Genomic DNA, 24606 nt, shown 5'->3' on the forward strand with positions numbered 1-24606 from the left:
TCTTTATAGCTTGTGGGAACTTACACGGATTTCCAAACCAATGATTTCTGAAACAACTGCTATTATCAAAACGTTACACATTTTCTTTGTCTATTTGTCATTTTTCAATTGGTCATACTGGTGGGGGAAAACACCATGCCATTCAAATAAATCCATAGCAATAAAAAGCCTTTTCCTTTGGTCTCTTATCAATGATTTTGTTGTTGTACAATGAAAATATTCAAATTAAATGTCCTTAGATAGTGAGCATTAATATTGGCCTACTATATTTCCTGAAGAGCCAACAAACCAGGTTTTAAAACAGGCAGGTTGTCACTGAGTGTAATGAATGCGTTGCTCATTCTTTCATGACAGAAGTATCATTTTCCTTCCTATGTCCTTATGAGCATTCCAAAGGCAGGATCAGCTCAGTGACATGATTTCTATAAATGAGTTTCCACTGCAATCCTCATGTGCAGGTCATTAGAGGTATATTCAATATATGATATTCTCTCTAATGTTGCACTTTTGTTGCTCATCATGGAGATGTTATGTATTGCATCTTTTTAAAACATTGTCTATCTGTCATGTCTTTATGTCTATATTTTGTGTGTAAATATTTTGTAAACCACCAATGCTCTTACGGGTGAGTATTTCAGTTATGTATAGAAAAAACAGTGCAGTAAAGTTTTTTGGGGTCAATCTTTTATTGTTTCAAAACTCTAAACTCTTTTACAATACAGTCATTTATTGTTACTTGTGTAATTTGAATGATGGGTAATGTACAATGTCATCCAGTAATGAAACACGGTCACAAGCAAAGTATTCCATTCTACATATCAATATTCTATGATAGCGGGAAGTTGAGCTGTTGTAGTTCATTTTTATGTATTTATTTTATTTGACAGCACAATTCCTTCCCTTTGAATCAACAAAAAGCGTTGTTTTTTTGAAAGTGCGTTTTCAAGGATTGTAATGACGACTGCTTTCACCAGTCGGCTAAAATGTACATGTCAGTATTAACACAGGGCCATACTGCGCTGTGAGTAACAAACAGCATTGACTACACTTCCAACTACGACATTTAACTGGATAAGTGAAATCAAAGAAAATATATCAATATGCATGCCATGAACATTCCTTCATAAACATTTATAATAAATGTATATTTTCATTTGTGGTTGGTAATGATACAGTATTTTCCACAAAGAGGACAAATGCTGATAATGAATGATAACTAAATATATAAACATCCAAATACTTTGTTCAATTTACACACAGGTTTTAAAGGCTTTCTGCCAGTGTTTAGGGCCATGCCCTAATAAAGAAATAGTGTTTGGTCCACAATAACAAATCTTCTGGATTAAAAAGAGAGAGGGTTGATGGGATGTTGAACTGAAAGCCCAAATAATAGCATGATTATTATATATTTTTTCTTCCATTTTCAAGTTGATAAGAGATGTATTTATGAATTATGTATGACGTGAGAGTCTATTTAAAACTTTATTCAATATAAACATACATTTTAGCTCATAACTTGGCTATATTATACTTTCTTGTTCCATGAAACAGCTTTCACCCTGTAGAACTTGGTGCCCAAAGGAACTTTGAACCGGTTTTGAGCCTAAAGGAAACAGTCACCACATAGATATTCTTAAAACGTCACCATTTGATTGTTGATTATTTTAGTTGGTTATTAATTTACAATCTATATTAATTTACAATCTATATTAAGAAAAGCTACTGTGCTATACTACTGGACTATAAAATTACTATTACAATTCATTACCTATATACTAATTACCTTTTTCGCCTGGCAATATTCCTTCTCCATCACTTTTCCAAGAACCCACGGCCGTCTTGAGGCTCCTGATGCTGAAGTAAACATAGGATCTGTCAGTGATTGACAGAATAAAACCAATACAATCAATACACAAACATTTTGACATAGGTTACTCCAATTCAGTTGTCCAAGTTAATCAATTCACCAATAGTTAGAATTTGTAAAGAGATAAATGCTTGTTTTTGCACAACTTATTCTACAAAACATATCTTCTTTTATACAATAACTTTGTATAATTGTATATTTTATATTGTATGCAACTTTGTCTCTACGCAACAAAAGTTAAAATTGTATATAACTTTGTATATTATAACTTAGTAAGTAAATATTCTATAATAACTTAGCTACATATTGTTTTTTAAGTATAGGCTATGATGATTGTCTGACCTGGTTTGAGGTCCAGGGCAGTGAGGGACTCTGAGTGGAGGAAGTACAGGGTGGGACCCACGGTGAACAGTACATAGTTGTCATGCCTTTCATCTAGGATGATCAGAACCAAGTCACCAACCTGGAAACTGAAAAGGACAGAGGTCAACCTTGACACAAAATGGTGCTAGATACTAGATACAACAAAAGGATGAACCAGATATGAGACAAAAATGAAATAAAAAACACAAATAAAAAAACTTTGATGTTCATACTGCTGAAAAACAGACATTTGCTGGATACATTTTTTACAAAGGAGAAAATGTACAAGCACTGTATCTACACACTCTACACATCAGCACTTATGTGGCAATCTTATAAGCTTACTCTCTGATGGCGATTTTCTCTGAATGCCGTGACGACACCGAGGACATGCTTTGAGACATCTATAAAGAGAGAAAGGTAATGGTTGTTATGAGTGAGTATGATCTTCTTGACACTGCTGGTCATGGATGCTTTCCTAGTCTGACTGATCTTTGCATGGCAGCTGTCAATACCACCACCGTATGGCGTGAAATGTATTTGTTGGAACATATACATTTTGGCACTTATTTTTATGCTATTTTTTTTAGGTATGTGTGCAATAGTGGTGCAATATGTTTAACTGCCTGAAGGACTGTATTGATTTTCCTTTTGATGAAGGAAGTTACTGTTCGGGCTCAGAAATCTCCTAGGTCTGCTGGACAGGGACATAAGCTTTGATGCTACTGCCATCTAGTGGTGCTGGGGTAAAATAGACTGGGGTACACTGACAATACCTGCGTCTAAGCTAAATTAATTAAAATGGGATATACACTAATACAGTTTATTAGGTACTCCACCCCATTCATAAAAATGGTTAGCTCCAACAGACAGTGAGTCACGTGGCTTGCTATATAACACAGGCAGACAGGCGGAGAGGCATTCAGTTACTGCTGGCAAAAATCGTGTAAGCTAATAGGCGGGTCACAAATGGGCAAATAACGGCGCAGCACAACAGTGGTGTGCAGAACAGCATCTTGGAACGCACAACTCGTCAGTCCTTTTCAAGGACGGGCAATTCCAGCAGACAACCAATACCGGGTTCCACTCCTATCAGCTAAAAACAAAAAGCAGCAACTGCAGTGGCACACTAACACTAACACTGGACAATTGAAGAAAATAAAAACAGAATCCCAGTTCCTGTTGCGTGATGCTGATGGCAGAGTCAGGATTTGGCCTAAGCAGCATGAGTCCATGGCCCCGTCCATCCTGGTGTTAATGATACAGGCTGGTGGCAGTAGTGTAATGATGTGGGGAATACTTTCCTGGCACACGTTAGGTCCCTTGATATCAATTGAGCAATGTTTCCATGCCCTGAAGAATTCAGGCTGTTCTGGAGGCAAAGGGGGGTCCAACCCAGTACAATATGGGTGTACCCAACAAACTGGCCAATGAGTATATATCCATAAGTAACAAGGCGATAGTAAACATGCTGTCCCCCACAAATGATGCAGTGAAAATTAGTGACAATTCAAGCTCAAACGGTACAGGAGATACGGATGCTGAATTTTTTAAATTTCAGTTGATTCCTATAGGACCCCCATTGGGTCTATCAGTGTAACTTTGTAAATGACGTATGTCTACGGCAAAACGCATCATTCACCCAAGTTTAATGAAAATCGGGCCGGTGTTGTCTGACATATCGCTTGTGACTAACTAGACAGATGCACAGTCCCCTCCCCGATTTCATCGTGGGGGACAACTACACACATGGAAACCATGTGAAAAATGTATGTATCAAGAAAATGGCAATATCTGGTTGTTTTTTTGCCTTAGAACAGTTAAACAATCACATTATATTAAAAGCAACATTTCCACATTTTCTAATCAGTCATCAAATTGAATCAAACCTACCAGTCTTTGACTGAGGCGCTTGTTTTCCTCTTCCTTCATATGTAAAGTCTGAAATATGACACCACACATTAGGACAAACAACTCGAGACAACTCAAGAACAACCCATATAAAATCAGCAAAAAAAGAAACGCCTTTTTCAGGACCCTGTCTTTCAAAGATCATTTGTAAAAATCCAAATAACTTCACAGATCGTCATTGTTAAACACCGTTTCCCATGCTTGTTCAATGAACCATAAACAATTAATGATCATGCACCTGTGGAACGGTCGTTAGGACACTAACAGCTTACAGACGGTAGGCAATTAAGGTCACAGTTATGAAAACTTAGGACACTAAAAAGGACTTTCTACTGACTCTGAAAAACACCAAAAGAAATATGCCCAGGGTCCCTGCTCATCTGTGTGAACGTGCCCGAGGAATACAGCAAGGAGGCATGAGGACTGCAGATGTGGCCAGGGCAATAAATTGCAATGTCTGTACTGTGAGACGCCAAAGACAGCACTACAGGGAGACAGGACGGACAGCTGATCGTCCTCACAGTGGCAGAGCACGTGTAACACCACCTGCACAGGATCGGTACATCCGAACATCACACCTGCGGGACAGGTACAGGATGGCAACAACAACTGCCCGATTTACACCAGGAACGCACAATCCCTCTATCAGTGCTCCGACTGTCCACAATAGGCTAAGAGAGGCTGGACTGAGGGCTTGTAGGCCTGTTGTAAGGCAGGTCCTCCCCAGACATCACCGGCAACAACGTTGCCTATGGGCACAAACACACAGTCGCTGGACAAGACAGGACTGGCAAAAAGTGCTCTTCACTGACGAGTTGCGGTTTTGTCTCACCAGGGGTGATGATCGAATTTGTGTTTATCGTCACAGGAATGAGAGTTACACCGAGGCCTGTCCTCTGGAGTGGGATCGATTTGGAGGTGGAGGGTCCGTCATGGTCTGGAGCAGTGTGTCACAGCATCATCAGACTGAGCTTGTTGTCATTGCAGGCAATCTCAATGCTGTGTGTTACAGGGAAGACATCCTCCTCCCTCATGTGGTACCTTTCCTGCAGGCTCATCCTGACATGACTCTCCAGCATGACAATGCCACCAGCCATATTGCTCGTTCTGTGCGTGATTTCCTGCAAGACAGGAATGTCAGTGTTCTGCCATGGCCAGCCAAGAGCCCAGATCTCAATCCCATTGAGCACGTCTGGGACCTGTTGGATCAGAGGGTGAGGGATGGGGCCTTTCGCCCCAGAAATGTCCGGGAACTTGCAGGTGCCTTGGTGGAAGAGTGGGGTAACATCTCACAGCAAGAACTGGCAAATCTGGTGCAGTCCATGAGGAGGAGATGCACTGCCGTACTTTATGCATCTGGTGGCCACACCATTTTGACCCCCCCTCCTTGTTCAGGGACACATTATTCCATTTCTGTTAGTCACATGTCTGTGGAACTTGTTCAGTTTATGTCTCACTTGTTGAATCTTATGTTCATACAAATATTTACACACGTTAAGTTTTCTGAAAATAAACGCAGTTGACAGTGAGAGAACATTTATTTTTGTTGCGGAGTTTAGATCCTGTTAGTATTGTAATGCCTCATTCAATGAGCCCAACTTCCTCCAGTTCCTTTTAGAAGATTTATGTCATAGAGGTGTCTACTCACCCTCTCAAGTAACAGTATCCGCTGTTTCTCCTCGGACATCATCAGGATGTTATCGCTGATAAGGAAACAACGGACAAATAATCAGATCACTGTGGTGACAGCTTTTAACACATTTGAGAATCATTCAAACAAATTCTTACTCTGAAATATGAAGATTCAACAAGCATAAATATGAATTTAGAGGGACCTTCTCTGGGGTAATAATGATTACCAAGCCTGCTTGATTGTAGTTAAAAGTAAAAAATAAAAATAAATAACTTACATTTTCCAATCCTAGCCTCCCTTGTTCTGTCTTATTTGTCCTCACATTGTCCATCCTTGTCTGGCCATCTCTAACAAGTACTTTCAACATCCTTCTTAATCTTTTACACATTAAAACTGACATGCTACTATTATCTTCAACATTATTATTTGACAGCTTACTACTTCTATTCATAAATTGGTCTAATGCCTTTCAAAGGCCACCGCTGTCCTCAGTTCAACCAAATACCATTAGACAAATATTTTGACAAGTAGATCTGTCAAAGCTTAACTTATTTCTATAAAATGACAGATTCATTGCGATGTTAGGGGGTTGTTATGAGTCACTGTTTATTGGACTATTTATGTTTGGGAGATGCTTACTGTACGGTCACCATACTGGCCTCCACAGCTGAGTCCACCTTGTCGTCCTCTCTGATGGCGGCCACAGAGGCCGGTCTGTCTGTGTCAAGGAAGGGCTCCGAGTAGCAGGCTCCAGCCCCAAACTCAACTTCAGTCCCAGGACCAGGACAATGCCCAGGTCCAGGCCCGGTTCCAGTGGGCTCCAGAGCTAAGAGGTTAGGGCTGTAGTAGGTCGAGGACACCAGGGCGGTGCTGCGCAGCCGGTTCAGGTCCTCCTCCAACTGCTTCTTCTCCTGCATGACGATGGCCCGGTCTTCAGATAGTGTCTCTATTAGACCTGGAGACACACAGTGAACATATCAGGATGAATGGACTGCAGCCAGACTGACTTTCAATACAATCAACCAACATATTCAAGGATTGAACGAACCACAAACAGTTGGTAGAGCATGGCGCTTGTAACGCCAGGGTAGTGGGTTCGATCCCCGGGACCACCCATACGTAGAATGTATGCACACATGACTGTAAGTCGCTTTGGATAAAAGCGTCTGCTAAATGGCATATATTATTATTATTATTATAATAAGAGAATAGAAAATGCAATCTAGTTTCAGTATATCCAGCACATTAAGTTTTCAGAAGGCAGAAATCATTCTGTTCTCTCATAGTGTCATAGCTGTACGTGTCTGTCCTGTACCTTTGTCCTTCTCCTGTTGCTGGGTAACTTTCCGCAGCTTCTCTGTCAGATCATTGATGATCTGTTCCTTTTTCAGCTTCTCTCTCGTCAGCACAGTGTTGAAGTTAGTCTGGGGAGGAGGGGGGGGGGGGGATTAAGGCTTTCAGATACTGCTACTGCATTGTCTGGGAGGTAAATTAACACACAGTGAGGCAGTCACAGGGGACAAAGAACTACCAGACAGGTGACAGGCTCAGTGAGTCAACTGAGGGTTGAGTCATGGCTCAGAACAATAGACCACAATCAAGCCTGCTCCCTTTAGCATAAGACCTTAGGCTAGCTAGGAGGACCTTAGGCTAGCTAGGAGGACCTTAGGCTAGCTAGGAGGACCTTAGGCTAGCTAGGAGGACCTTAGGCTAGCTAGGAGGACCTTAGGCTAGCTAGGAGGACCTTAGGCTAGCTAGGAGGACCTTAGGCTAGCTAGGAGGACCTTAGGCTAGCTAGGAGGACCTTAGGCTAGCTAGGAGGACCTTAGGCTAGCTAGGAGGACCTTAGGCTAGCTAGGAGGACCTTAGCTAGCTAGGAGGACCTAGGAGGACCTTAGGCTAGCTAGGAGGACCTTAGGCTAGCTAGGAGGACCTTAGGCTAGCTAGGAGGACCTTAGGCTAGCTAGGAGGACCTTAGGCTAGCTAGGAGGACCTTAGGCTAGCTAGGAGGACCTTAGGCTAGCTAGGAGGACCTTGGATTTTGCTACCAAGCCGATAATTATTATAATAATTTATAGAAATAGTACAAAAATAAATATTGGCAGAATGTGTTCTCACCAATGTTTCTAACAGCTTTTTACTCCCAACAATATGGTTAAGGCCTAACCACTTTACACCAAGAGGGTCACACACAGTGGCCAGTCACATACTGCCCCACAGACCTGCTTCATTAAGGGGTGACTAAGACTTAGTAGTAGTGATGTAATGGAGTATTTGAAGAATTTTAGATATTGGTCACTAATGGTCAGTTTGTTTGCAGTTGCCAGTGGATCACAATTAGACCTACTTAAAGGAAAGCTAATTGGAGACAAATGCTAAAAAACTGAAACATTTGGCTAACAATTAGATAAAAGCTAAACATTTTAGGCAGACAAACTACAGAGTATATGATTTAAATTGTACTGTATCTAGATAGGTGCTGCTCCTAGATAGGTGCTGCTCCTAGATTTGGTGCTGGTCAATATTGACAGAGGAAGCTTCTGATGATCTGGGGAGGACTAGCCTAACACTGACCTGTTGTTCTGCAATGAGGGAGGTCTTGAGGTTCTGCATCTCCTCGTTCTTCCTCCTCTCCAGGAGCTCCAGCTGGGTGTGCAGCGAGGCTGTCTCCTGCTGCAGATGCTCCTGCAATGCAGAGTCCAGGGAGAGAGGAGCCCCTGCATCAGACCCCCGACCCTCTGTCTGTACCTCCGACAACCCTGCCTCTCTGAGGGACACACACAGACACACGAAGCAGGCAGACAGCCACACGAAGCAGGCAGGCAGCCACACGAAGCAGGCAGGCAGGCAGGCAGACACACGAAGCAGGCAGGCAGGCAGACACACGAAGCAGACAGGCAGGCAGACACACGAAGCAGACAGGCAGGCAGACACACGAAGCAGACAGGCAGGCAGACACACGAAGCAGACAGGCAGACACACGAAGCAGACAGGCAGGCAGACACACGAAGCAGACAGGCAGGCAGACACACGAAGCAGACAGGCAGGCAGACACACGAAGCAGACAGGCAGGCAGACACAAGAAGCAGACAGGCAGGCAGACACAAGAAGCAGACAGGCAGGCAGACACAAGAAGCAGACAGGCAGGCAGACACAAGAAGCAGACAGGCAGGCAGACACAAGAAGCAGACGGGCAGGCAGACACAAGAAGCAGACGGGCAGGCAGACACAAGAAGCAGACGGGCAGGCAGACACAAGAAGCAGACAGGCAGGCAGACACAAGGCAGGCAGACACAAGAAGCAGACGGGCAGGCAGACACAAGAAGCAGACAGGCAGGCAGACACAAGAAGCAGAGGCAGGCAGACACAAGAAGCAGACAGGCAGGCAGACACAAGAAGCAGGCAGACAGACACAAGAAGCAGGCGGGCAGAAAGAGACACGGGCAGGCGGGCAGACAGAGAGAGACGGGCAAACAGAGAGAGACGGGCAGACAGAGAGAGACGGGCAGACAGAGAGAGACGGGCAGACAGAGAGAGACGGGCAGACAGAGAGAGACGGGCAGACAGGCAGGCAGACACACAGGCAGGCAGGCAGACAGAGACACAGGCAGACAGGCAGGCAGGCAGGCAGGCAGGCAGGCAGGCAGACAGACAGACAGACAGACAGACAGACAGACAGACAGACAGACAGACAGACAGACAGACAGACAGACAGACAGACAGACAGACAGACAGACAGACAGACAGACAGACAGACAGACAGACAGCAGGCAGACACACAGGCAGGCAGACACACAGGCAGGCAGACAGAGACACAGGCAGAGACACACACACACCAGGTCAAAATATATACTAACTCCTCACAACTTAAACTCACGTTAATCCCTTTGGCAACAGGTATGTCAAAAACATCCAACCACATGCACGCTTGACACAGTATACTGGTTTCCCCTAGCATTTAACACTTAGCAGTACCCCAACCAAAAATGCAGCTATGCCACATTACAAAAGTGCTATTTTCAGCATATACTACAGCTCACTGAAGTCAACACACACTGAAGTCTGGCTGGGATTCACTCAAATGTTTGCTATATTAGATACAGTATATCACATGGAGAAGCTAATGTCACAGCTAATAATGATCTGTATAAATAGTTACCTTGTTCATTACAAGGCAAATGACATGTTTACAGCAAATCACTGTTTAATGCAAGTAGAGAGCAGTGGGGCATTTATCAGCTCTTACCTTTCAGAGGATTGTCTTTCCTGAAGGTCACATTCAAGTTGCCTAATTTTGTCTGACAGTCTTTTCTCCATCTCCTCCTTCTGTTGCTTTAAGTCTTTAAAGTCATCTGGTACAGCAGCCTTCAAGGCCTTCTCTTTCTCCAAACGTTCCTGGGCTGTTTGTGTGTCCTGCTCTATTCTTTTGGCGAGCAGGTCGTTCTCCACCTGCAAATGGCAGATAACAGTCCTTAAGTGTTGTTCCTGCTCCTCAGAACTCCCCCTCTGCTTTTCCTTATCTTCGCACAGTGCCACTGTCTGCAAGTCCAGGTCTCGCTGGAGGTTCTGCAGCTGCTCAACGCGGCTCCTCTCGGTGTCCAGGGTCTGCTGCTGCAGGGCGGTCAGCTCTCTGTGGAGTTGGTTCCTCTCCTCTTCGTGCCTGTCCACCAACTCAGAGATGCACTGGTCCTTCTCCATCAGCCTCCTCAGCTCAGCCAGGTCGGTCTCGTACTCCTCGTTCCTGGCCTGCAGCTGCCTGTTAACCTGGGCTAGCTGTTCACTGAGGGACTGGGTCTCAGCCTCCACGGTGGCCTTCCCCACATTGGCCTCCTGCTGCCCCTGCTTTGCCTCCTCGTACAGCAGCCTCACCTCCTCTGTCTCAGACTCCTTCAGGGCCAGCTCCACCTCCAGCTTGCAGCGCAGGTCAGCCAGCTCGATGACCCGGGCTTCCAGGTCCCTCAGCTGGCAGTCCCTCTCTGTCAGGGTGGCGGTGTGCAGGTCAGTGACCTCACTCAGCTTGGCTCTGTTCTCTGTGGCCAGATGCTCCAGGGCCTCCTGATTCTCCCGGGCCAGGGTATCTAGCTGGACCTGGTGCTGATGCCTCATCCTCTCCTCCAGCTCCTGCAGGTGGGACTGCTGGGCCCCCTCCAGCTCCTGGCGGATCTTCTGCTGGCCGCGCTCGATCTCAATGTGCAGCGTCTCCAGCTGGCTGGCCAGGGAGTCTCTGGAGGCAGCCAGGGTTTGCACCTCTTGGGCCTGATCGCTGATCTTCTGCTCCAGGACCCTGGCCGTTTGAGTGTGTCCGTTCTCTGCCTCGGCCCAGTCCTCTCTCTCAACCTCCAGCTGGGTGAGCTCCTTCTTCTTGTGCTCCAGCAGCCCCTCCAGTTCCAGCATGGCCCGCTGCATGTCTTTTACAATGTTCTTGTTGACCTGGTTCTCTTCCATCAGGGCCTGAAGCTGATTCTCGTGGTCCTGCTGCAGGGAGAGTAGCTCGGCCTGGTGCTCCTCCTCCTCTCTCTTACGGATGGTGTCCACCATGTTGCGCACCTCAATGGTCATGGTCTTCAGGGCGAAGCCAAAGTCTCGCTGCTCTTTCAGCAGCAGGTCTCTGTGGTGGTACAGGTCATCCTTGACGCTCCGCAGGTTGGTCTGGGACTCCTCTGCAGCAGTGCGGTACTTCTCCATGCTCAGCTTTAGAGCGGCCATCTTGGAGTTCTCCCTCTCTAAAGTGGTGGTGTCATGCATGCGCTTGCTGTCGATGGCGTTGATGACCGAAGAGTACAGCGACTCCACCATCATCCCTGGGCTGGTGGGGTCGCTGATGGGGGTGGGCGAGTTTTCGATCACAAACTCGTTGACCGCCGACATGAAGTCTGACTCGGGGCTCTCAGCCAGGGAGTCCAGGTCCAGAGAACCGGCCTGTTGCAGGACAGGGTCCATGTTGGGGTGGCCAATGGTCTCAAAGTGGAAGGTTTGGGCGTCGATGCTGTCTGGGGACAGGTCCTCCAGCGTTGTGGGGCCGTGGCCAGGGAGGGGCTGGCAGAGTGGGCCCAGGAGACTGAGAGAGGATGGGGTCATGGAGGAGGTAAAGATGGTCCCCGGGGTGCTGTTGGACCGCGTGGTTAACGGGGCCACCACTGCCGTGGATCTCTGAGCACTCTGGCTGCACGACACCTAGAGGAACAGAAATGAGAAGGGGAGTGAGTGAAGAATATGCAATTAAGGGACAGTGATCTCTGTGCTTTGGGATTATTTCCAGTGCATATTCCATTGTAGATTGTGATTACCCTTTGTTCGCTCAGTAAGTCAGTGATAGTTCGAGACATCTCGTCTACACTGGCAGCTTGAGTAGCTAGCACCAACTGTTGAAGCATCTCCACGTGCTGGTGCAAAGGCTCAAAGTCACACAGTGTTGGAAGCCTGGGGAAAAGTACCAGGTTTATTGCACTGCATATTGGGTTATTGCACTGCATATTGGGTTATTGCACTGCATATTGGGTTATTGCACTGCATATTGGGTTATTGCACTGCATATTGCAACAGATAATACAGCCAAGTGTTCACAAGTTACATTTTAGTTAAGGCAGGCATGCCTGGTTATTGCTTCACAATGCACGAGAGAAACCACAGCCTACCTGAGGAAAGGCTGCACCTCTGTAGGACAACAGGTCTTTAAGTACTGTAGGTCACCAAGGGAAATATCTGGAAGCTCAAAGTCAAACTTTCTGGGCTTTCGTGTCTACACGATAAAAGTGGGATAAACAACAAAAACAAGAGAAATGTATTAGCTTACAATATTTGGGGAATTAAATGGATGTTTAAAAAAAACGCAATTGACTGACTACTTACGCAAAATGAAGTGGGGGGCCATGAGTCAAGTCCTCTAAACAAGCGATTTCTGAGAAAAGATTTCCCTGCAAAGAGGATCACAGAGCTTTATGTCAGCTCAGCTGTTGGTAGGAATGAACGTATGTTAAATTTCAGAGGGGACACTCGTTAAATATCATCAAATATATATATTTTTATAAAGGAACTTACTGAACAACTTGCCAAACGTTTCCCTTTTATACTTCTCAGTCTCATAGAGACGTTTTCCATCCTTCACGAGAGCACAGGCCCACTGAGGAGAGAGAGAAGAACAGGAGAGCACAATTTACAACATTTCAGTTTCACCGCATATCTGTAGGCCCAGCTGGAGGCTGAGGGTTGTTTCAGGTCTGCAAGTTGGAACTGAGGGGAGATGTGGGTTGGGATTGGGTTTTGAGAAGTGGTCACACGATGGTCCTGTGCTCTGACCTCTCTGTAGTGGCCTATGAAGATCTTCCTGCGGACCACCTCCACCACGGCCAGGCAGTACATCTGAGGCACGGTGCTGAGGGCGTCCACCACCCGGACCCTCTCCATCAGCTCTGTCAGCAGCCTCAGCAAGGCCTGCAGCTTCTCTCCGTCCTGATCCGCGTGCAGCATCACATAGCAGCACCATCTACATTCACAGTGGTCAGGATGCGTTAGCTTGGCTGAGTTAGCATTATTTCTACAGTGTTAGCTTAGTTCGTTTCGTGCTTTCAGTGACTGTATTTGACCAGTTACACCTCTGGATTCAGTAGAGCAATTTGGTTCATTTCAAGAAGATGCACGGAGAACATCCTAATAAAACATGACACAGATGAACAGATGTCTTACTTGAGTCGAACTTGTAGGTTGTTCGCCAGTTCCTGTTTGGCAGTGGTACACTTCTGTTTGATGTCCAGCAGCTTCCGGTGGTTGGTCAGCATGATCATCAGCTGGTTGGCGTGACTAAGACACAGGTCAGGCAGCACGGACGTATCCTTCAGGTTCTCAGCACGCTTCTGATTGGCCAGAAATCCCTAACAGCCAATAGATTGATTAATAGGGGAGTTTAGTTAGATTTCATGTACACATTTTCAACTAAAAGCTTGGTTGTATATACCATAAATCATTTTATCAAGTCGTCATTTGAATGATTAGGCACATTTCTATACTGTGTTTTATTCACTATTGGCATTTGGTGCAATAACATAATTTAGATAAGATTTATTTTGCTTACCTGAGCAAGTTCCTTCTGTTCATTGACCAACTTGTTACAGCTTGCTATCATTTGGTCTAGAGCGTATAACCGGTCTTCAAGCCCTTTGATGGCTTTCATGTTCTGATTATCCAGTTTGGCTATCGTGTCTCGACATTCCGACAAGAATGGTTGAATGATCCGTGGGTCGAGCTGAAATAGAAAGCTCCTAGAATAGAAGGCTCCATTCGAACTGTTTCTGAATAAACTCTCATTACAGACTGTGGACTCATGTTGATACAGAATTACACTGGAGTCATGGCAAGGCCACTGAGAGGCCTATTCAGTCACACATACACAAATACAGACAGGCAAAGAAAAGACAACATACGGACACAAACAACAACAATGACTCACCCTATTGATGGAGTCAAAGCATTTCCTCACAACTGATTCCACGTCATTGGGCCGGTCTTGAACGTTGATCCAGTCCAGCAGTGTGACGTTGAAGGACGGGGGGTTGGCCCTCTCCGGAGAGTCTGCCTCCTGAAGAGCTGCCCTCAGCCCACTACTGTCAGTCATCTCACTGCCTTCCTGGGCTTGGGCGGTGTCGGGTGAGCCCCCCGCCTCCGGAGCACAGACTGACGTAGGTAACTTGGTGGAGCTCCTTTGTGTTTCGGGGGGGGTGGGGCAGAGCACAGAGTCAGTAGACTTCTCCTCCTCGGAGTCCTTGGCAGGAGTGGAGCAGGACTTCTCTAGACATTCTCTGTAGCTGTGGCGGGTCAGACACTCCAGTAGGGGGATCTTGGCCATGACTGAGACTGCTGTCCCCAGTCTAGAAAAGGACATGCCAAATCTCAGTTCACAACCATAGAATTTAGATTTACATCTTTGGATACAGATTCATTAATGCAAGTGTGGCAGGGGGAGGACGGACACACACAGACAGGCCGAGAGCGCGAGCGCCAGACAGACAGGCCGAGAGCGCGAGCGCCAGACAGACAGACAGGCCGAGAGCGACAGACAGGCCGAGAGCGACAGACAGACAGGCCGAGAGCGACAGACAGACAGGCCGAGAGCGACCGACAGACAGGCCGAGAGCGACCGACAGACAGGCCGAGAGCGACCGACAGACAGGCCGAGAGCGACCGACAGACAGGCCGAGAGCGACCGACCGAGAGACAGACAGACCGACCGAGAGACAGACAGACAGACCGAGAGACAGACAGACAGACCGAGAGACAGACAGACAGACCGAGAGACAGACAGACCGAGAGACAGACAGACCGAGAGACAGACAGACCGAGAGACAGACCGACCGAGAGACAGACCGACCGAGAGACAGACCGACCGAGAGAGACAGACCGACCGAGAGACAGACAGACAGACCGACCGAGAGACAGACCGACCGAGAGACAGACCGACCGAGAGACAGACAGACAGACCGAGAGACAGACAGACCAGACAGACCGACCGAGAGACAGACAGACCGACCGAGAGACAGACAGACCGACCGAGAGACAGACCGACGACCGAGAGACAGACAGACCGACCGAGAGACAGACAGACCGACCGAGAGACAGACCGACCGAGAGACAGACAGAGACAGACAGACCGACCGAGAGACAGACAGACCGACCGAGAGACAGACAGACCGACCGAGAGACAGACAGACAGACCGAGAGACAGACAGACCGACCGAGAGACAGACAGACCGACCGAGAGACAGACAGACAGACCGAGAGACAGACGAGAGACAGACAGACCGACCGAGAGACAGACAGACCGACCGAGAGACAGACAGACCGACCGAGAGACAGACAGACCGACCGAGAGACAGACAGAGACCGAGAGACAGACAGACCGAGAGACAGACAGACCAGACAGACAGACCGACCGAGAGACAGACAGACCGACCGAGAGACAGACAGACCGACCGAGAGACAGACAGACAGACCGACCGAGAGACAGACAGACAGACCGACCGAGAGACAGACAGACAGACCGACCGAGAGACAGACAGACAGACCGACCGAGAGACAGACAGACCGACCGAGAGACAGACAGACCGACCGAGAGACAGACAGACCGACCGAGAGACAGACAGACCGACCGAGAGACAGACAGACCGACCGAGAGACAGACAGACCGACCGAGAGACAGACAGACCGACCGAGAGACAGACAGACAGACCGACAGACAGACAGACCGACCGAGAGACAGACAGACAGACCGACCGAGAGACAGACCGACCGAGAGACAGACAGACAGACCGACCGAGAGACAGACAGACCGAGAGACAGACAGACAGACAGACCGAGAGACAGACCGAGAGACAGACAGACAGACAGACCCAGAGACAGACAGACAGACAGACCGAGAGACAGACAGACAGACTGACCCAGAGACAGACAGACAGACAGACCGAGAGACTGACCCAGAGACAGACCGAGAGACTGACCCAGAGACAGACAGACCGACCGACAGACAGACAGACAGACCGACCGACCGAGAGAGACAGACAGACCGACCGAGAGAGACAGACCGACCGACCGAGAGAGACAGACAGACCGACCGAGAGACAGACAGACAGACCGACCGAGAGACAGACAGACAGACCGACCGAGAGACAGACAGACAGACCGACCGAGAGACAGACAGACAGACCGACCGAGAGACAGACAGACAGACCGACCGAGAGACAGACAGACAGACCGACCGAGAGACAGACAGACAGAGACCGACCGAGAGACAGACAGACAGACAGACCGACCGAGAGACAGACAGACAGACAGACCGACCGAGAGACAGACAGACAGACAGACCGACCGAGAGACAGACAGACAGACAGACCGACCGAGAGACAGACAGACAGACAGACCGACCGAGAGACAGACAGACAGACAGACCGACCGAGAGACAGACAGACAGACAGACCGACCGAGAGACAGACAGACAGACAGACCGACCGAGAGACAGACAGACAGACAGACCGACCGAGAGACAGACAGACAGACAGACCGACCGAGAGACAGACAGACAGACAGACCGACCGAGAGACAGACAGACAGACAGACCGACCGAGAGACAGACAGACAGACAGACCGACCGAGAGACAGAGACGACCGAGAGACAGACAGACAGACCGACCGAGAGACAGACAGACACCGACCGAGAGACAGACAGACAGACCGACCGAGAGACAGACAGACCGACCGAGACAGACAGACAGACCGACCGAGAGACAGACAGACCGACCGAGAGACAGACAGACCGACCGAGAGACAGACAGACCGACCGAGAGACAGACAGACCGACCGAGAGACAGACAGACCGACCGAGAGACAGACAGACCGACCGAGAGACAGACAGACCGACCGAGAGACAGACAGACCGACCGAGAGACAGACAGACCGACCGAGAGACAGACAGACCGACCGAGAGACAGACAGACCGACGAGAGACAGACAGACCGACCGAGAGACAGACAGACCGACCGAGAGACAGACAGACCGACCGAGAGACAGACAGACCGACCGAGAGACAGACAGACCGACCGAGAGACAGACAGACCGACCGAGAGACAGACAGACCGACCGAGAGACAGACAGACCGACCGAGAGACAGACAGACCGACCGAGAGACAGACAGACCGACCGAGAGACAGACAGACCGACCGAGAGACAGACAGACCGACGAGACAGACAGACCGACCGAGAGACAGACGAGAGACAGACAGACCGAGAGACAGACAGACCGACAGACAGACAGACCGACCGAGAGACAGACAGACCGACCGAGAGACAGACAGACCGAGACAGACAGACCGAGAGACAGACAGACCGACCGAGAGACAGACAGACCGACGAGAGACAGACAGACCGACCGAGAGACAGACAGACCGAGAGAGACAGACCGACCGAGAGACAGACAGACCGACCGAGAGAGACAGACAGACAGACCGAGAGAGACAGACAGACCGACCGAGAGACAGACAGACCGACGAGAGACAGACAGACCGACCGAGAGAGACAGACAGACGACCGAGAGAGACAGACCGACCGAGAGACAGACAGACCGACCGAGAGACAGACAGACCGACCGAGAGACAGAGACAGACAGACAGACCGACCGAGAGACAGACAGACCGACCGAGAGACAGACAGACCGACGAGAGACAGACAGACCGACCGAGAGACAGACAGACCGACCGAGAGACAGACAGAACGAGAGACAGACAGACGAGAGACAGACAGACCGAGAGACAGACAGACCGAGAGACAGACAGAACGAGAGACAGACAGAACGAGAGACAGACAGAACGAGAGACAGACAGAACGAGAGACAGACAGAACGAGAGACAGACAGACAGAACGAGAGACAGACAGAACGAGAGACAGACAGAACGAGAGACAGACAGAACGAGAGACAGACAGAACGAGAGACAGACAGAACGAGAGACAGACAGAACGAGAGACAGACAGAACGAGAGACAGACAGAACGAGAGACAGACAGACGAGAGACAGACAGACCGACAGAGAAAGAGTGTGTCTTAGTTGGTAGTGGCAAGGCCCTTGCAACACCAGAGTTGTGGGTTTGATTCCCACGAGGACCAGTATAAAAGAAAAAAATGATAATATGAAAAAGTATGCACTTAGTACTGTAAGTCAGTCTGGATAAGAGTGTCTGCTAAATGACTAAAATGTAATGAACATAATTAGTTGATGTGCCACACACAGAGAACTATAACCTGATACAGCCCTTTAACTGTGAGATGCATTCATTTAACCTGAATAATTCATTGAAATTGAACCTATTGACTGAAGTATCACAGCAGGCCAGCATTATTCACCCCCCGCCCCCTTTCCAATCGCATTGAACTTAAAATGTATGCAGCGAGTCACTTACTTTGTCAGTTTCAATTTGATATCCTCAAAGTCTTGTTGATAATTCATGTATGCCGTGTCAAATTTCCACAGTAGCTTCTGATAGGACAGCGTGCAGTCATCCAGGTTGGCCATGATGGCAGCCCAGCCTTGGTGTTGGAGGTGTTCATCATGAACCAGGCGTTCGCAGAAAGAGCAAAGTTTCTTGGCAACTTCAAACATTTCCTAGAGAAGCATAATAAAAAGGTAGTCAGAAGTTTGATCACACACTAAAAATTTGATTAGCTACACTGCCCTTCTCTCAGCACATTTCAAAGCTGCAGGCTCAAGTTAAATCTAGACTTGGTTTGCTCTATTGTAATCGCTCCTCTTTCACCCCAGCTGCCAAACTAACAATGATTCAGATGACCATCCTATCCATGCTAGATTACGGAGACATAATTTACAGATCGCAGGAAAGGTTGCTCTCGAGCGGATACATGTTCTTCACCATACAGCCATCAGATATCCACCAAATCAAAGTTTATTGGTCACGTGCTTACTTACAGGCTCTAACCAATAGTGCAACAAAGGTATTAGGTGAACAACAGGTAGGTAAAGAAATAAAACAACAGTAAAAGACAGGCTATATACAGTAGTGAGGCTATAAAAGTAGCGAGGCTACATACAGACACCGGTTAGTCAGGCTGATTGAGGTAGTATGTACATGTAGATATGGTTAAAGTGACTATGCATATATGATGAACAGAGTAGCAGTAGTGTAAAAGAGGGGATTGGCGGGTGATGGGTGGGACACAATGCAGATAGCCAGGTTAGCCAATGTGTGGGAGCACTGGTTGGTCGGCCCAATTGAGGTAGTATGTACATGAATGTATAGTTAAAGTGACTATGCATATATGATAAACAGAGAGTAGCAGCAGAGTAAAAAGAGGAGTTGGGGGGGCACACAATGCAAATAGTTCAGGTAGTCATTTGATTACCTGTTCAGGAGTCTTATGGCTCGGGGGTAAAAACTGTTGAGAAGCCTTTTTGTCCTAGACTTGGCACTCCGGTACCGCTTGCCATGCGGTAGTAGAGAGAACAGTCTATGTCTGGGATGGCTGGGGTCTTTGACCATTTTTATGGCCTTCCTCTGACACAGCCAATGCTCCTTAAAGGACACATCACTGCACTCTATACTCTGTAAACTGGTCATTTCTGTATGCCCGTCACAAGAATCACTGGTCGATGCTTATTTACAAAACCCTCTTAGGCCTCACTCCCCCCTATCCGAGATACCTACTGCAGCCCTCATCCTCCACGTACAAGACCCGTTCTGCCAGTCACATTCTGTTAAAGGTCCCCAAAGCACACACATCCACGATCGCTCCTCTATTCAGTTCGTAGATGTTAGCGACTAGAACGAGCTGCAAACACACTCTCAAACTGGACTGTTTTATCTCAATCTCTTCATTCAAAGACTCAATCATGGACATGCTTACTGACAGTTGTGGCTGCTTCACGTGATGCATTGTTGTATCTACCTTCTTGCTGTTGTCTGTGCCCAATAATGTTTGTACCACGTTTTGTGCTGCTACCATGTTGTGTTGCAGCCTTGCTATGTTGTTGTCTTAGGTCTCTCTTTATGTAGGATTGTGTTGTCTCTCTTGTCATGATGTGTGTTTTGTCCTAAATATTTATTTATTTTTAATCCCAGCTCCCGTTCCCGCAGGAGGCCTTTTGCCTTTTGGTAGGCCGTCATTGTAAATAAGAATTTGTTCTGAACTGACTTGCCTAGTTAAATATAGGTTAAATAAAAAATAAAATACCCTTATTTTAATATCGAGTATGGTAAAACAAGGTAGAGCGACATTGATGGCTTATTTTGAGAAAGTAGTAACTAGACCAGAAAGCAACAAAACATTTACCACAGCAAGTTGTGTTCGAGAGGCAACGGTGTGAAAGACTGCTGGCATCATTAGTGACTCCTCCACCTTGAGCTCCATCTCATTCTCAATAGAGAAGGTGGTTTTCGGGATAGTCGGAGCCCGGTCACACAAAATCATCTCTTTGTTGAACAGGAATATGGGGTTGGTGTCCTGGGAAACAAAATCAATGTGTTAACTTTGCACATCTGGAATTATGATGTCCTTTTTTTTTGTCTTTCACAGAAAACTGCCATCAATCAAGTCAAAACCATCTCCTTTCTGCAACACAATCCACACCAAAAACACACAATCACCTCCAAAAACACACAATAATTCCAAATGATGCAAATTTACCGTGCCAGCACTGTAGCTGCAGACACGCCTCTCTGCAACCATACACTCCCCTCCATTCACAACCAGGACTTGATGCTGGGTTGCAATCTTGTACTTGACCTGGATGGCATGTTTGAGGTCCAACACTCTGCAAGAAGACAGGTTCAGAGAATGTTTTAATTTCTGCACAAATTACATTTTCCCATAGAGACTAGTAGAAAATGGATAAGGATAATCTGAAAGATTAAATAAATGGGTCTTACGTTTGGACAGCAAGTTCTGTGTCAAATGTCAGAGTGCTTCCATTGTTGACCTGGAATACATACAACTTCATGTTGAATCCTCCAGCGATTTTCACACTCTTTTATCTTGATCATTTAGTCATTCAACACCATCCTGTGAAGATAAAAAGATGTATTAATAGCTAGGTATTTACTTTTGGTTGTGATTTTCTATACTGTTTACTATTCATACTACTGGAAGCTACCTTAGAGATTTATTGACACATAAACCACAATCTCTAGCTAATTTTCTTTGAAAGACAGTGGTCTTGTACAGGTAAGAAAACTAATCCCAAAAAGATCATTACAAACTGGATGGTTCGAGACCTGAATGATTGGCTGACAGTTGTAGTATATGAAAAAACATTTATATTTACTGGTCTAATTACGTTGGTAACCAGTTTATAATAACAATAAGGCACCCCAGGGGTTTGTGATAAGGCCTGTGTCCAGGCACTCCGCGTTGTTTCGTGTGTAAGAACAGCCCTTAGCCTGGTATATTGTCCATATACCACACACCCTTGGACCGTATTGAGAAGATAACTAAAAAGCAGCCACACATGTGGAGCTTCTAACATAAACTAATTCAGTAGTTGCTTGAACTCAACTAAAGAATGTTTATTTCAATTTGACAGCATCTGTTAGTTCCAAAATGAATAGACGCTGCTACTTTCCTAGTTGGGCAAACGTTCATTGTCCAGCAAAATTATTATCAGGCGAAATGTACAATTAGACACTCACTAACTAGGCAGTCAGGGGGGTTAGCTACAGGCTGAGTCATGGTGGCTACTAGCTAGCAAGCAAACGCTAACGTCGGCGAACTACATTGTAAACAAGATTGAGGACGCCTGTCTCACATTGAAACTGGTCTAGAAACAACAAGCAATATGGCTAGCTGCCAACTAAATTAGATGTTTGATCAGCCAAACACAACAGACACGTAAAAACATTTGAAATACGCCCCGAGCTAGCGAACACACTGTGTACGTTAGCAAACTAGCTAACATGGCACGCACCATCGGGGATAACTAAATTGTCTACATGTGAAACATGCCCGTATGGCTCTCCGCGGATCAAATACGAAGCCTTGACACCGTCGGCGGTGTTTAACGTTAACTCGCTATGCCTGCGTAATAGACCATTAAAGTTCGTAGCTAACGCTAGCCAGCTATCTTGAAGTCAAGGTTGGACAAAATAAAAGGCAAAGAAAAGTACTAACTAAAGACAAGTTTATATCGATATAGCTATTTGGTTAATGAACTAACTAATACATGTCTTAAATCCCTTTCCTCTGATGCTTCTCAGGAACTTAGCGTTGGCAGACGTTGCCTAACCACTACCTACTGTTAGCTAGTTTAGCTAACGTTGGCTAACTAACTAGCGTTATATTTCTGCAAGTTTACAACCATGACAGTGAATGGGTCCGCAAAGTGCCCTCTCCTATTTATATAAATGTTACATGGTTGACATGTGTCTAACAATAAGACAAACTCTTACCTTTTTTGTTTAATCCCATCTCCTCCTCCGCCTTGGCGAGCTACCGGTAGCACGCTAACTTAGCTGGCTAGCTTGGTTTAGCTTTAACGGCATCGAGTTAGCTGACGTTAAAAGCTAGCTGGATTTAGAAAGCTAGCCGACAATATAGCTAGCTGTGTAGAATGATTAGCTTGTCTGACTCAATCTTAGTTTTTACGATCGATTCATATTGCTATGTGACTACACATTTGCATGGTTTGTTACGGGTATCTTTTTTAACCAGGGTTATGTGACAAGACTTAAGGTTTATTTCAAGTAACGTTAGCTAGCAAGCTAACACCCTACTCTGCAGCTGTGTTTTGTTGTTGTCTTCGTCGTCACTGCACAGCAAGGTGCATTCTGGGAGAAGAAAAAGTAATGGCTGTGTTTTTGCTGCAACATGTGAAGGGGTGTGGTAGAGAGAGGCTCCACATAAACTGGGGACCTTTAATTAATTATCTACACCACCAATTTGATAATCCAACGACAAACACATATGGCATTGTATGTAGAGATTGCTAACTCTCCACCTCCAATACATATTTTACATTTTATTTTTTAAATATTTTTTTTATTTCACCTTTATTTAACCAGGTAGGCTAGTTGAGAACAAGTTCTCATTTGCAACTGCGACCTGGCCAAGATAAAGCATAGCAGTGTGAGCAGACAACACAGAGTTACACATGGAGTAAACAATTAACAAGTCAATAACACAATAGGAAGAAAAAAAAGTGGAGTCTATATACATTGTGTGCAAAAGGCATGAGGTAAGCGAATAATTACAATTTTGCAGATTAACACTGGAGTGATAAATGATCAGATGGTCATGTACAGGTAGAGATATTGGTGTGCAAAAGAGCAGAAAAGTAAATAAATAAAAACAGTATGGGGATGAGGTAGGTAAAAATGGGTGGGCTATTTGCCGATAGACTATGTACAGCTGCAGCGATCGGTTAGCTGCTCAGATAGCAGATGTTTGAAGTTGGTGAGGGAGATAAAAGTCTCCAACTTCAGTGATTTTTGCAATTCGTTCCAGTCACAGGCAGCAGAGAACTGGAATGAAAGGCGGCCAAATGAGGTGTAAAATGTAAAGGTGTTGGCTTTAGGGATGATCAGTGAGATACACCTGCTGGAGCGCGTGCTACGGATGGGTGTTTCCATCGTGACCAGTGAACTGAGATAAGGTGGAGCTTTACCTAGCATGGACTTGTAGATTACCTGGAGCCAGTGGGTCTGGCGACGAATATGTAGCGAGGGCCAGCCGACTAGAGCGTACAAGTCGCAGTGGTGGGTGGTATAAGGTGCTTTAGTGACAAAACGGATGGCACAGTGATAAACTGCATCCAGTTTGCTGAGTAGAGTGTTGGAAGCAATTTTGTAGATGACATCGCCGAAGTCGAGGATCGGTAGGATAGTCAGTTTTACTCGGGAAAGTTTGGCGGCGTGAGTGAAGGAGGCTTTGTTGCGGAATAGAAAGCCGACTCTTGATTTGATTTTCGATTGGAGATGTTTGATATGAGTCTGGAAGAAGAGTTTACAGTCTAGCCAGACACGTTTAGAAGAGTTTACAGTCTAGCCTAGGTACGTATAGATGTCCACATATTCAAGGTTGGAACCATCCAGGGTGGTGATGCTGGTCAGGCGTGCAGGTGCAGGCAGCGAACGGTTTAAAAGCATGCATTTGGTTTTACTAGCGTTTAAGAGCAGTTGGAGGCCACGGAAGGAGTGTTGTATTGAAGCTCGTTTGGAGGTGAGATAGCACAGTGTCCAAGGACGGGCCGGAAGTATATAGAATAGTGTCGTCTGCGTAGAGGTGGATCAGGGAATCGCCCGCAGCAAGAGCAACATCATTGATATATACAGAAAAAAGAGTCGGCCCGAGG

The 24606-nt window shown here is 46.7% G+C and overlaps 1 protein-coding gene across 3 annotated transcripts; it reads right to left on the reverse strand.

Moving 5' to 3' along the window:
• Positions 1-1160: 1160 nt before the first annotated feature.
• On the reverse strand, positions 1161-23087 carry LOC124009369 (RB1-inducible coiled-coil protein 1-like). 3 transcript variants are annotated; one of them, XM_046321135.1, is made up of 24 exons: positions 22706-23087; positions 21191-21323; positions 20949-21075; positions 20595-20765; positions 18710-18912; positions 14218-14635; positions 13843-14013; positions 13458-13642; positions 13071-13257; positions 12813-12894; positions 12624-12688; positions 12410-12513; positions 12062-12194; positions 10021-11948; positions 8349-8541; positions 7090-7198; positions 6414-6729; positions 5790-5844; positions 4124-4171; positions 2576-2634; positions 2210-2337; positions 1784-1872; positions 1502-1603; positions 1161-1374 (listed from the first exon to the last, which is right to left on the reverse strand). In XM_046321135.1, the coding sequence occupies exons 2-23, from the start codon at positions 21259-21261 to the stop codon at positions 1526-1528; spliced, it is 4920 nt and encodes a 1639-aa protein (XP_046177091.1). In that variant the 5' UTR covers positions 21262-21323; positions 22706-23087; the 3' UTR covers positions 1161-1374; positions 1502-1525. The 3 variants fall into 3 exon arrangements, with proteins under 3 accessions (XP_046177091.1, XP_046177092.1, XP_046177090.1); XM_046321136.1 differs by having other exon boundaries at positions 1161-1603; positions 1784-1854; XM_046321134.1 differs by having other exon boundaries at positions 1161-1603.
• Between the last annotated feature and the right edge of the window lie 1519 nt (positions 23088-24606).

This window comes from Oncorhynchus gorbuscha, linkage group LG22 (assembly GCF_021184085.1).
Source record: "Oncorhynchus gorbuscha isolate QuinsamMale2020 ecotype Even-year linkage group LG22, OgorEven_v1.0, whole genome shotgun sequence".
Classification (NCBI taxonomy): domain Eukaryota; kingdom Metazoa; phylum Chordata; class Actinopteri; order Salmoniformes; family Salmonidae; genus Oncorhynchus; species Oncorhynchus gorbuscha.